The following is a 13838-nucleotide window of genomic DNA, read 5'->3' as shown; positions in this document are numbered from 1 at the left end:
TATATATATATATATATATATATATATATATATATATATATATATATATATACATACATATATATATATATATATGTATGTATTTATTAATATATATATATATATATATATATATATATATATATATATATATATATATATATATATATATATATATTTATATATATATATATATATATATATATATATATATATATATATATATATATATATATATATATGTATTTATATATTATTATTTAATGTTTACCAAGTGTTGTTTAACAGAGAGGTGGCACAGTGGCTGTGGCCTCACAGCAAGAAAGTTGCTGGGTCGAATCAAGGATGTGTCTGTGTGGAGTTTGCATGTTCTCCCCATGTTGGTGTGGGTTTCCTCCGGGTGCTCCGGTTTCCACCACAGTCCAAACACATGCGGTATAGCGGAATTGGGTAAACAAAATTAGCTGTAGTGTGAATGAGTGTGTGTGGGTGTTTTCCAGTTCTGGGTTTCAGCTGGAAGGGCATCCGCTGAGTAAAACATATGCTGGAAGAGTTGGCGGTTCATTCCACTGTGGTGACCCCTGATAAATAAGGGACTAAGCTGTAGGAAAATGAATGAATGAATGTTTACCGGAGAAATTTTTCAGCACATTTGTAAACATAATTATTGATCTCTTGTCTTAGTCATGATGACAGTACATGATATTTTACTAGTTATTTTGCAAGATACTAATATTCAGCATAAAGCAAGTGAATTGCTAGAATTATTTCTAATAATAGGGGGCTAATAAAATATACCTTAGCCATTTTTTATTTTATTTTTACATGTTTTTTTTTTTATTCCAGTCAAACTAAAAGTAACATGAATTTTTTCCAGTAAAATAATGAGTAAATGTCCTTGCTCTCTTAAACACACTTGGGAACACGTTGAAAAGAATAGAAAATATATTTTCTTGTGAACTCAAAAGCAAAGACCGGGAGACTCTTGGGTATTTCTTGGAGTTCAGGATTTTTTATTAATGCGATGGCAACACACAGGCCTGACACAATATCTATTTGTTGTCGTACGATATATTGCACCGAAATATATTGTGATAACTGATATTATTGTTATTTTATGACCATTTTATGCCACTCATCTTTATATAATGCCAGAATGACAGTATAATATCATCACAATGCAAGTACACTCTTCCAGAAAACACATCATATTTTATTATTAAGAATATTTAATGTAATTATAGTCATTTTAACAGTTTATAAATGAGGCATTGAAGTCAGAATGTGAAAGCGGTGCATATTCTAAATACATAATAATAAATGTGAACACAAAAGTGCAAGATAAAGAGTAATATAGGCTGCGATATCTCCTGCTAGATCTATTGTCTGTCGTCAGACACCCACATGAGAATATACTATAGTAATTTACATTAAATAGCACAGTGTTTTTAATCGTACTGACACTGACAGCTCCAATAGAGATAGAGATGTTGCACAATCAGCTAAAATGTTGCTAGAATTGGTTTATATGTATGGTCGATACATTCTGCATCACCAAATATGACTGAGCTCATGTCCATGTGTTGTGTGATAAGATATTGATTATTGTGACAGGCCTACCGACTCATTATAAAAGTGATCCTTTCAATGTTAAAAGGAGTTTTTGATGGAGATGGTGATGTGGTGTGCAACAGAGGTGCATGATGGGATATGTAGTGCAGTCCAATGGCATATATGTAGTTCGGGGAATGACAAGGAGCTAGATTGCTGGTGATCATAGCACATTGCATCACAAATATCGTCGATATATAAATAATTGCGACAGGCCTATGCAGCAGAATAGTGTTCATGCTATCAGTTTTGATGTTAATCATGAATTTTCCCATCATCGTCGTGTCTGTGCTTTGCTGCAGGTGATCGAGTCTCTGGGCATCATGATCTACAAGGCTCTGGATTATGGACTGAAGGAGAACGAGGAGCGAGAGCTGAGTCCGCCGCTCGAGAAACTCATCGACCTCATGACTAATGTCGGAGACACAGAGAGCGACTGCTGTCCTGATGAAGGATACGCCGCTATTGAGGAAGAAGAGGAGGACTCCGCCCACCCCTCCCGTATCCGCGGCTACCGTGACATCATCAAGGTATATTACACTGGAGGCACCAACAACAGAGACTGTGTTTGGAGTAGATGCTTAAATACTGTGACAAATACACTGTACACTGCAAGGGTGTAGGTTTGCACTTAACATTGGTGGGGACCAGGAACGAGTGAATAAAATCCCCCCACATCCCTGCCAAGAAATAATATTGTTTATATATATATATATATATATATATATATATATATATATATATATATATATATATATATATATATATATGTATATGTGTGTATATGTATGTATATATATATATATATATATATATATATATATATATATATATATATATATATATATGTATGTATGTGTATGTGTGTATATATATATATATATATATATATATATATATATATATATATATATATATATGTATGTATATATGTATGTATATATATATATATATTTTTTTTTTAATTTTTTAAAAATTAATCGCGATTAATCGCATTTAAAATACTGAAACTTTTAATTTTGGCTATTTAAATGTAAAATTAATGTAAACGTAAGACAAAACATATTTAAATTCAAAATATAATTGTTTAATACAATTAAAATTCAAAATATAATTGTTTAATAGAATTTGTGTTTAACTTGTAGCACAGATTTCTTCATGTAAACAACATACCCACAATAAACCATCAAGATCCTGGCTTGACAGCCATATTTATTACAGAAATTAAAACACAGGCATGTTAATGACATTTACATTTCAGAACAATTAATGCCAATAAAGAAAACATTGATTTCCATGTTGGATTCTAAGTGGACTGCAAAAAAATGCCAAAATACAGGAATTGCAGATATGGAAAATGAAAAATTATAATAATAAACTAGAGAATACAAACTGTTGCACTCACTGTAAAGTTTTATTGCTGTGAGTTGAGAACATTAGTTATAGAGTAGAAACAATTTTGCTTAATCCTCCTTTACATTCATCCAGTTGCTAAGACTAGGAGTATCCCGCAAGTGCACAGAGACTCCCAAATGCCCGCAAATGAATGATAATTTCTTGCAAACCGGTCGTTAAATACATTGCACACCCCTCTCGCCCCTACTCAGATACGTCGCTCACTTCACCCCTGACACAGACACACACACAGACAGACACACAACGCGCTGCAGACGTTTTGGTATGAAGGTAAATCAGTTGCGAAACTCGAGAGCTTGCAAATGTAAATGTGAGCACTTGTGATAATAATATTTGTATGTGTAGGTTGAAATGTACACTTACAGCTCTGATGTGAACAGCTGAAATCCTCGATTTGCACACACACACAACAATCCACACACTTGTGTTTTAAATTGGAAGTTGCAGATTAATAGTTGTGTATTTGTAAAATGTCATTCACAAATACAAAGTGACAGACACACGTGTGCACGGCAAATTTGATTGCATCTTTGCTCTACAACCACAGGTCGGTACTCACAACCTCTCAGATTCGTCAGTACAACTACAAATCTCCCGCGCTCTGACTTTTGCTACACATCTCCCGCGATCTCTGTAGCAGAACTCATCTGTGCACTCGCAGATGCAGAGGCGTGAGCAGCGCGGGGCGGGGCAGGTGTAAAGCTGTTTGATTGGCTGATGCCTGACCAATGAACAATGCCAGCAGCCAACAGGACTGAGGTGCAAAATAATCATTTCCCACGATTATTTCATTAGTTAGGGTTTATTTAAACTCTTTTCTGAAGAGATTCTTGATAAAAATCATAAATTCTGTGGAAATGTACATACCAGTAAAAGAGCAGCAAAGCCAGTTTATTGGCTAGAGCCAGCCAATGAGATGGGGCGTTTCTGTTTGTCAGCACACAGGGCAGCTCACGTTGTTGGAGGCCTCGAGCAATCAGAGGGTAAGTTATGATTTTTAATAATTATCTATATGTTCAATACTGTTAGCTAAGCTAAGGACTGTGCTGGGTGCTTCTCTTGTTTGTTTCTTATATAAGAAAACAGTTATGAGTTATCTAGGAGCTGCTTTCAATCATGTTATATGGTTCTAAAGATACGATTCAACCCACATGAAATAAGAAGTTGTAATAGTATTTATAGTAAATAATATTACGTTTTTGAACCATACTAACTATAATAAACTGTATTATACTGTATATATTGCAGTATCTACAACTTTGTTAATGAATGCAACAGCACACTGTAGTATTAACTAGCATGAACTTTAATGAATTGAAGTATATTTACACACACGCACACATTAATAGCAATTAAAAATAACACTAGGCGTTTCAGTTTCTTACAGATCATACCGGTTTTTGTTATTATAACCTGCATCATATCTATCTATCCATCTATCTATTTACATGTTTGTGTACAGTGTGTCCTTTATATCACTTTTTTAATTATGAACGTTACTAACTATAGGTTATTTCTCAGTTTCCTGTAAGAATGGAGTGACAGGAGAGATCAGCATGTTTCAAGTCGATGAGGAACTCAGAGAAGCTGCATAGCTTGAATAGGATGTTATTTATGCTAAAGATGACATGATGATCCAGCTCATCTACAAACACTTCAAAATGATTCAGATCATTCAAGAGGAAGCCGACCATTTATTTTCTCTTTTTACCTGCCAAGATGACTACAGATTTGAACAAAACACACACTCACCCACACACACAACTTTTATTTTGATAATTGTTTAATGTAGTATTTTTACACTTTACTGTAAGGCAGGGGTGTCAAACTCAGTTCCTGAAGGGCCGTAACCCTGCACGTTTTTAGTTGCAACCCTGCTTCAACACACTTAAGTGAAAGTTTCAAACAAACCTGAAGGACTCAATTAGTTTGATCAGGTGTGTTTAATTAGGGTTAGAACTAAACTTTGCAAAGCTGCAGCCCTCCAGGAACTGAGTTTGACACCTGTTCTGTAAGGGAATGTAATTTGTCAAATAAAATTTACAGTCCAAATAAGTGCAGCGCAAATGTCTAGTTACTTGTATTGAAATATTTCAGGGTTTTTCCTTGTTCATAATGAGATGGAGGTGGTAAATCCAACTTCATCATTACCCATCAAATGTTATCTCCTCTTTAATCCTTTGCTCAAGCCTTAACTAATGGGCAAAAAGCAAGCCATTGTGTAAAGCTGGTTGATGCTCGCTGTAATAGAGAGAGATGATGACTGTTCAGCTTATGTTGCTTAACCCTGCAGATGAGATGCTCAAAGTGGACCCTCAGCCGAGCGATGGACACTGTCTCCCTCACCTAGTTGCTCTTCCTTTGAACACACATATCATGTTGAAGGATGCAAGTTGTGGACCTAAATCAGATGTAATGGATGTAGATGTATAAATTAGAAAGAAATGAAACTGCTTTAAAATGTATTAGGTTTTACATATAAAGTATACTTCAATTAATTAAAGTTCATGCTAGTTAATACTACAGTGTGCTGTTGCATTCATTAACAAAGTTGTAGATACTGCAATATATACAGTATAATACAGTTTATTATAGTTAGTATGGTTCAAAAACGTAATATTATTTACTATAAATACTATTACAACTTCTTATTTCATGTGGGTTGAATCGTATCTTTAGAACCATATAACATGATTGAAAGCAGCTCCTAGATAACTCATAACTGTTTTCTTATATAAGAAACAAACAAGAGAAGCACCCAGCACAGTCCTTAGCTTAGCTAACAGTATTGAACATATAGATAATTATTAAAAATCATAACTTACCCTCTGATTGCTCGAGGCCTCCAACAACGTGAGCTGCCCTGTGTGCTGACAAACAGAAACGCCCCATCTCATTGGCTGGCTCTAGCCAATAAACTGGCTTTGCTGCTCTTTTACTGGTATGTACATTTCCACAGAATTTATGATTTTTATCAAGAATCTCTTCAGAAAAGAGTTTAAATAAACCCTAACTAATGAAATAATCGTGGGAAATGATTATTTTGCACCTCAGTCCTGTTGGCTGCTGGCATTGTTCATTGGTCAGGCATCAGCCAATCAAACAGCTTTACACCTGCCCCGCCCCGCGCTGCTCACGCCTCTGCATCTGCGAGTGCACAGATGAGTTCTGCTACAGAGATCGCGGGAGATGTGTAGCAAAAGTCAGAGCGCGGGAGATTTGTAGTTGTACTGACGAATCTGAGAGGTTGTGAGTACCGACCTGTGGTTGTAGAGCAAAGATGCAATCAAATTTGCCGTGCACACGTGTGTCTGTCACTTTGTATTTGTGAATGACATTTTACAAATACACAACTATTAATCTGCAACTTCCAATTTAAAACACAAGTGTGTGGATTGTTGTGTGTGTGTGCAAATCGAGGATTTCAGCTGTTCACATCAGAGCTGTAAGTGTACATTTCAACCTACACATACAAATATTATTATCACAAGTGCTCACATTTACATTTGCAAGCTCTCGAGTTTCGCAACTGATTTACTTTCATATTTTGGCCCCAACGGCCTTCCATACTGGAGCGACTCCCCTCAGATTCAACACGCATGATCACGTTCATCAAATTTGCTTAAACTAAGCGTCCTAAAGTATTACTGTATTTCACAAGGATTCTGACACAACAACGCGAAGCAGATGCTTTCATTGTGTTTAATGAGGAAACACGCTAAACTTGGAGGGCTCATGCTGAAAGGCAGAGTAATGCCCTGTCTTTGACAGCTCACGACTTCACCGGAGACGTTCTGAGTACATTCACATAAGACACCAATACTCCGATTTTAATATGATTAAGATTATACTCTCATTAAAATTCTGCCATGTAGCCTTAAAAGGAACCTTATCTTAAAGGAACACCGAGTCACGAAATGCGGAGGATTTTCTTTCGGTTCGTCATGCGGTATCAACTTACAACAGAAGTCGAAAGTTTCAAATGAAACACCCGAAATTGCATGAAACTCTGGATAACCTGTGATGCAACTAATTGTTTTATACTGAAACTTGCCTTCAATAAGTGCTTCCTTGGTCTTATCCACATTTATTGCATGTTAAACACACGTCCACCACAACAGGAAGTAAAAAAAACCTGCAACTGCGTTAATTGCGTTAATTTTTTTTAACGCGTTAATTATTAAAAATTTATCGCATGCGTTAACGAACTAATTTTGACAGCGCTAATATATATATATATATATATATATATATATATATATATATATATATATATATATATTTTTTTTTTTATATATATGTATTGCTATTAATTATTTAACTGCTATTCAAATATATTATTAATTAATCATCTCTTCATACAATTTATTAAGTTAAATTAAATAGGCGCATAGTCAAGTCAAGGTTGTTCAGGTGGTTTGAAAGACCAAAAGTTGGATTATTATTATAATATTTGAATTTATCTTATCATTCAATTGGCCAAATTTCCCAAAAGAAAATTATGATAAAAATGTTGTTATATTTTCATGTTTGAAGAGTTCAGATGCAAAAACCTCTATATGCCATTTAATATTTACTTCTAAATTACAAATTAAAATTACTAAATTAAACATGTCTCATAGTATTATTAAAAGATGGAGTCAGGCTGAAGTTTTTCTGACAAATTGTTTCACCCGAACTTGGAGATGTTACTCTAGAGCAGGGGTCACCAATCTCGGTCCTGGAGGGCCGGTGTCCCTGCAGGTTTTAGCTCCAACTTGCCTCAACACACCTGCCTGGGTGTTTCAAGTATACCTTGTAAAACCTTAATTAGCTTGTTCAGGTGTTTTTGATTAGGGTTGGAGCTAAAATCTGCAGGACACCGGCCCTCCAGGAACAAGTTTGGTGACCCCTGCTTAAGAGATTAGGAGAACTGACAGGGTCATATACGTTTACAGGTGTTTATTCTGCAGTTAGTTTTCTGGGAATATTGTTGACAGGCTATATCAGTCTGCTTTAACATTAAACTGAATGTAAAATCCGTGGAAACACTAGCAATAGCAGCATTTTCATGACGGACTCATTCAGTATGCATGTATTTAAGTAATGTGTTGATATTTTAGTTGCACTAATGGGCTGCAAAATGCACAGACTGCTGTCAGTATGAAGCCAAGAGTGACTCACCACACCTTCTGTCCATTTATTTCATTAATGACACATTCATATGCTGCAGCACAGATCAATGTTTGCTTCTGACCCATCCTCATGTCAAAAACATTCACTACATCAACATCTAAGTGCTGAATAATTGAACATAAGGATGTAGTTATTAATTCATTCACTCATGATTCAATTTGATTCACAAGTTTTTAGATTATTTTTTTTAACAAAATGAGATTGAAGACATTTTACAGTAGATGGAAAGATGTACTTTTATCAGGCTATATCTGCATGCTTCTTTGTGAAGGTAAAATATAATATAACTAAATCCTAAATTAAAACAAATTTACACATATTTAATTTTATTAATTAATTTTATAATTTGATTGACAAATTTTAAGTTACACAAATAAAAGAAATATCTTCAACTAGGTCTTTGCATTATGCACGGTGCATGGTTTCATCCTTTGGGAATGAATTGGATTGTTGGAAGATGGGCATTGCTAACAAAATGATTAAATATTGAATTGCTGAAAAAAAGATTGACGAATGGATAAAGGCAGAGTAGAAATGAAACATGCGCTGATAACGCCACCCTACAGGGCTGATAATCACATCCTAAATAACTGTTAATCCTGTCCATAAGAACTTATAGTCCCGCCTTAAAGATCTGATAGTCCTGCCCTAAAGATCTGATGGTCCCGCCCTAAAGATCTGATAGTCCCGCCCTAAAGATCTGATAGTCCCGCCCTAAAGATCTGATAGTCCCGCCCTAAAGATCTGATAGTCCCACCCTAAAGATCTGATAATCCCGCCCTAAAGATCTGATAGTCCCACCCTAAAGATCTGATAGTCCCACCCTGAAGATCTGATAGTCCCGCCCTGAAGATCTGATAGTCCCACCCTAAAGATCTGATAGTCCCGCCCTGAAGATCTGATAGTCCCACCCTAAAGATCTGATAGTCCCACCCTAAAGATCTGATAGTCCCGCCCTAAAGATCTGATAGTCCCGCCCTAAAGATCTGATAGTCCCGCCCTAAAGATCTGATAGTCCCGCCCTAAAGATCTGATAGTCCCACCCTAAAGATCTGATAGTCCCACCCTAAAGGACTGATAATCCTGTCCTAAAGAACTGATAGTCCAACCCATAAGGACTGATAGTCCCGCCTATAAGGACTGATAGTCCCACCCTAAAGAATTGATACCCCTGTCCTAAAGAACTGATAGTCCCTCCCATAAGAACTGATAGTCCCACCCTAAAGAACTGATAGCCCTGCCCTAAAAGGCAGATAATCCCCTTCTAAAGAATTGATAGTCCTGCCCATAAACACTGATAATCCCACCCTAAAGATCTGATAGTCCTGCCTTAGAGGACTGATAGTCCTGGCCTAAAGGACTGATAGCCCCTCCCAAAAGTACTGATAATACAGTCCTAAAAAACTGATAGTTCCGCCCATAAGAACTGATGATCCCGCCCTACAGAACTGATAGTCCCACCTTAAAGGACTGAATATCCCGTCCTAAAGAACTGATAGTCACGCCCTAAAGAACAGATTGCCCCACCCTAAAGAACGTATAGTCCCACCCTAATGGATTAATAGCCCCTTCCTAAAGAACTGATACCCCCGCTCGAAAGAATGGATAGCCCCATCCTAAAGAACTGATAGCTCCACCTTAATGAATAGATAGGCTCTTGTTTGGCATCTCAACTTTTTGAATTGTCACGTATATGACCTACAAAATGTCAACAAAATTTTTCAATTTTTTAGCTTCCCTTGATTTTTTTTCTCTTTTTAATTTGCATTTAATGTTTTTCTAAAACATAAATTTGGGTATACTAGTTTTTGGAGCATTATCGTAAGTTATTTTGTAACTGTTGTGTGTGCATATATATATATATATAGCTGAATGAACTGGTGTGTGTTTTTCTCTGTCTGTAGCTGTGCACGCTTCACCTGCCATCTCCAGCAGACGCTCACAGCCACTATCAGGCGGTGTGTCGAGCTCTGTACGCCGAGACCAAAGAGCTCTGCACATTCCTGGAGAAGATCCGGAGCGCCAAAGAGGTCAGAGAAATCTCACTGCAAATACACCTCCAGGTGCTCTGCTTTCCCCCACAGTTCACACACATGCGCTATAGGGGAGCTGATGAACTAAATTGGCCATAGTGTATGAGTTTGTGTGTATGAATGAGTGTGTATGGGTGCTAGAAGGGCATCCACTGCGTAAAACATATGCTGGAATAGTTGGCGGTTCATTCCGCTGTGGTGACCCCTGATAAATAAGGGACTGAGCCAATAGAAAATGAATGAATGTATATACATATTAATACATATAGAAGATGGAAAGTGGGGATGAAACACCAAAATCACATTTCTCAGTGGTGCAAGAAATCTCAAATAATCCTACAAACTCAGATGTGATCTGTTGTAAGCCAGCATTCATGTCCTAATTGTGTGGCCATTGTTTATGTGCTGCAGGCTAATAATGTCAGCTCTGAGTTTGCACACAGAATGCGTTCAGAGCGTCTCCACATTGAAATGTCTCCTACTTTCACACAGAATCATCCACAGGAAAGTGTGTTTGCTGTGCATCTACAGCACCTCTTTATGGGCTTTTTAGTGTAAGATGAGACGAGTCGCCTTCACAAGCTGTCTCTCTCTGTGCTGCTTCCCATGGGGGTTTACTGTTACTGCACTGGAAGGCCTTTTATTTACAAACTAAAGCTGGGATTTGGCCGTAATGACGCCACCGTTTGGGCTCAGCTCCACACAGAGAGATGGCTTAAAATACAATGACAAAACAAGTGAATGTACAGCAGAAGTCACATTTATTACGCTCTTGTGATTTGTTTTCTTTTTCAAATTTTTCCCAAATGATGTTTAACAGAGCCAAACATTTTTTACAGTATTTACGATCATTTGTTTCTTCTGGAGAAAGTCTTATTTGTTTTATTTCGTCTGTAAGCGCATCAGGTGTGCGCTATTTTCATTAACCTCCTAAAGTCAAATGCTATTTTGGGATTTCCGCCTGGATTTTGCCTACCCAAATTTAAAAGTTTCCCAAATCCACATGCAGAGGTGTAAATGCAAAAAATTGGTATCATTTTAAAGAAAACCCTTTGAATTTTTCATAAAACACTATTAAAGGTGTTTAAAATATCTGTAGATGTTGTCTGTGTTATAATAAACACCTAATAAAAAAGAGGCGATTTTTGTATATTTTTTATAAACTCAAATGTGAAAGTGTACCTTTTAGGTTGTGTGTGGTCTAGCGTGCTGTAATTAATTTCGGTGGTTCCTGCACATGTCTGTAATCATAGGAAAAAAGAAAAATGTCTCTACTATAATCTATGCAAAAGTTATTGTGTTCCAACTGATGAGAGGTGCTGTACAAGCCACAGGGAGCGATCATTGTTTTCATATTTCACTATTCTTTTGTTTGATCAAACATAATTCACTGTGTTTGGAGCACGTCAGACATATAAAAGGATTACTTATGCACATCACCTCAAAAACAGAGGAGAATAGCCCTGAAGCGCACAGCATAAGGTAAGAGATGACAGCTGTCTGTGCTATCTGGGGCTGCTTATTGATCATAAATGTATTGTTTTCATTTCTGCACCATGAAAACACCGATATTTATTTGGCAACTGTTTGATACGTGAATACAATTCAGTAAAAACAATGCTAGAACCGTATGAGCACCGCCAAGAGCTTTCATTTGAGCTATAACTTGTACATGTGTCATATGAAAAATATGAAAATGAACCAATGTAAAATACCCAGCTCGGGTATCCAAAATACTGTGTATTTAAGTGTAAATAACTTTTGTACAGTAGAATAAAAACCAAAATGATGCATATGTGCATAAAATATAGATTCTACACTTTCAAACGAAAACACTTAAGGGGGTCTGGTAAAATGCTAGACCTTTAAATCCTTAAGCGAAACTCGATGACGGCCACAGCCATATCACCCTGCAGCCCAAGACCGGCTACTCACTGAAGCTAAGCAGGGCTGAGCCTGGTCAGTACCTGGATGGGAGACCACTTGGGAAAAACTAGGTTGCTGTTGGAAGTGGTGTTAGTGAGGCCAGCAGGGGGCGCCCAACCTGCGGTCTGTGTGAGTCATAATACCCCAGTAAAAGTGAAGGGGACACTACACTGTCAGTGGGCGCCGTCTTTCGGATGAGACGTTAAACCAAGGTCCTGACTCTCTGTGGTCATTAAAAATCCCATGGCACTTCTCGTGAAAGAGCAGGGGTGTAACCCCGGTGTCCTGGCCCAAGTCCCTCAATTGGCCCTCCTGATCATGGCCTCCCAATCATCCCCATCCACCGTATTGGCTCTATCACCGTCTCTCCATTCCACTAATAGCTGGTGTGTGGTGAGCGCACTGGCGCAGTTGTCCTGTAGCAGCCATCGCATCATCCAAGTGGATGCTGCACACTGGTGGTGATGTAGAGAGACCCCCCTCTCATGATTGTGAAGCGCTTTAGGTGTATGGCTATACACAATAAATGCACTATATATTAAAAAAATAATAATAAATAAATAAATAAATATAATTTAAAAAAGCACTGGTACTGGGTCTGCAGGGTTTGAGAGTTTAATTTACACATTATGTGTCCATTTTTATTCATATATCATCATAAATTTAGGATTTCCAGTTCCATAACACTAGTGCATGTGCAAAAAGCATTGATTTTAGTTAACTAATGTTAAAAATCGTGTTTCATTGCAGAATTTCATTAATGTCCTTTTTCTTTTCTTTTAATTTGGGCATGAAATAATACATTATTGACAGAGATTGGTCTAATTGTTGTTAGTTTTTAATTCATTGGTCTAATTGGTCTATTCCAGTGTCAATCAGACTGTTGAACACTAATCAGTGATATCTTGTCTGTATAAATATGTTTGTGATTCTGTTGATAGCTTGCTTTTAATCTTTTCTTTTACATTGGGCTATGCTGAAATGCTACATATTGAGTCCACAAAAACATTCCCCCAATAAAGGAAATGACAACAACGAGGCTCAGTCAAGCTGCGGATCACACTGGGCTTTTCCTCCCATAGACTTCCATTCATACGCATGCGAATGCGTCAGACCGGAAAAGCAGGGTCATACTCTGACCTGCGAAATCGCATCACTTGACTGCGTGAGACCAATCGAGGATCAAAACATGACCTCTCCGGACAGAAATTTAAAACATGAAGCAATTGCTCGCTTTTTTCAATATCTAATCATCTTGTTTAATCCGTCCCCTTTTTGCAGCGCCGCACGACAGAATTTCGCACACACAAACTCTAGTGTGACCGCAGCTTCATGCGCTGCACATTTATAGATTATGTAGGATTGTGTTCAGCTCTGCTGCTTTCTGAAGTGTTGTGTCTCTCTCTGATTGAACAGAATCTGCGTAAAATAGAGGGAGACTCTGTTGACGAGCCTGGAAGGGAGCTAAACGAGCTGCAGAATGCTGATTGGGTGAGTGATCTGTCAATCTGTCAACAATGGAGACTTCTGATTGGCTCTAATTTTGCCACATCCTTCCTCAGTTTAGTATAAATGACTATTAATATACAGATGAAGTGGTGATCTGATGGGAGGAGCATTTTAACCGAACTGAGTTGAGAAAGGAATCTAGTGTCTTCTATAGCGCGGGTTTACGAGTTTTAGAAGTATTTAGATCAG

The 13838-nt window shown here is 37.2% G+C and overlaps 2 protein-coding genes and 1 long non-coding RNA gene across 7 annotated transcripts in view; 1 reads left to right on the top strand and 2 right to left on the bottom strand.

Moving 5' to 3' along the window:
• The window catches only part of smpd5 (sphingomyelin phosphodiesterase 5), a 706732-nt gene extending 703660 nt beyond the window's left edge, over window positions 1-3072 (bottom strand). Inside the window, exon 1 of the mRNA XM_087286105.1 lies at window positions 2980-3072. The gene's annotated coding sequence lies outside the window, so the exon portion shown is untranslated. The remainder of the gene's footprint in view (window positions 1-2979) is intronic.
• Window positions 1-13838, top strand: part of spire1b (spire-type actin nucleation factor 1b) — a 79608-nt gene that overhangs the window by 24918 nt on the left and 40852 nt on the right. For all 5 annotated transcript variants that reach the window (XM_087288026.1, XM_087288025.1, XM_087288028.1 and 2 more), the window contains exons 4-6: window positions 1893-2120; window positions 10086-10211; window positions 13557-13631. In XM_087288026.1, the coding sequence (XP_087144152.1) occupies window positions 1893-2120; window positions 10086-10211; window positions 13557-13631 (429 nt within the window). The remainder of the gene's footprint in view (window positions 1-1892; window positions 2121-10085; window positions 10212-13556; window positions 13632-13838) is intronic.
• On the bottom strand, window positions 4700-6033 carry LOC141378107 (uncharacterized). The gene is made up of 2 exons (XR_015512298.1): window positions 5832-6033; window positions 4700-5407 (listed from the first exon to the last, which is right to left on the bottom strand). It is a non-coding gene; the product is annotated as an uncharacterized LOC141378107 (long non-coding RNA).

This window comes from Danio rerio, chromosome 16, assembly GCF_052040795.2.
Source record: "Danio rerio strain M-AB ecotype USA chromosome 16, GRCz13ab, whole genome shotgun sequence".
NCBI lineage: Eukaryota > Metazoa > Chordata > Actinopteri > Cypriniformes > Danionidae > Danio > Danio rerio.
This window is presented reverse-complemented; position numbering and strand designations above follow the sequence as displayed.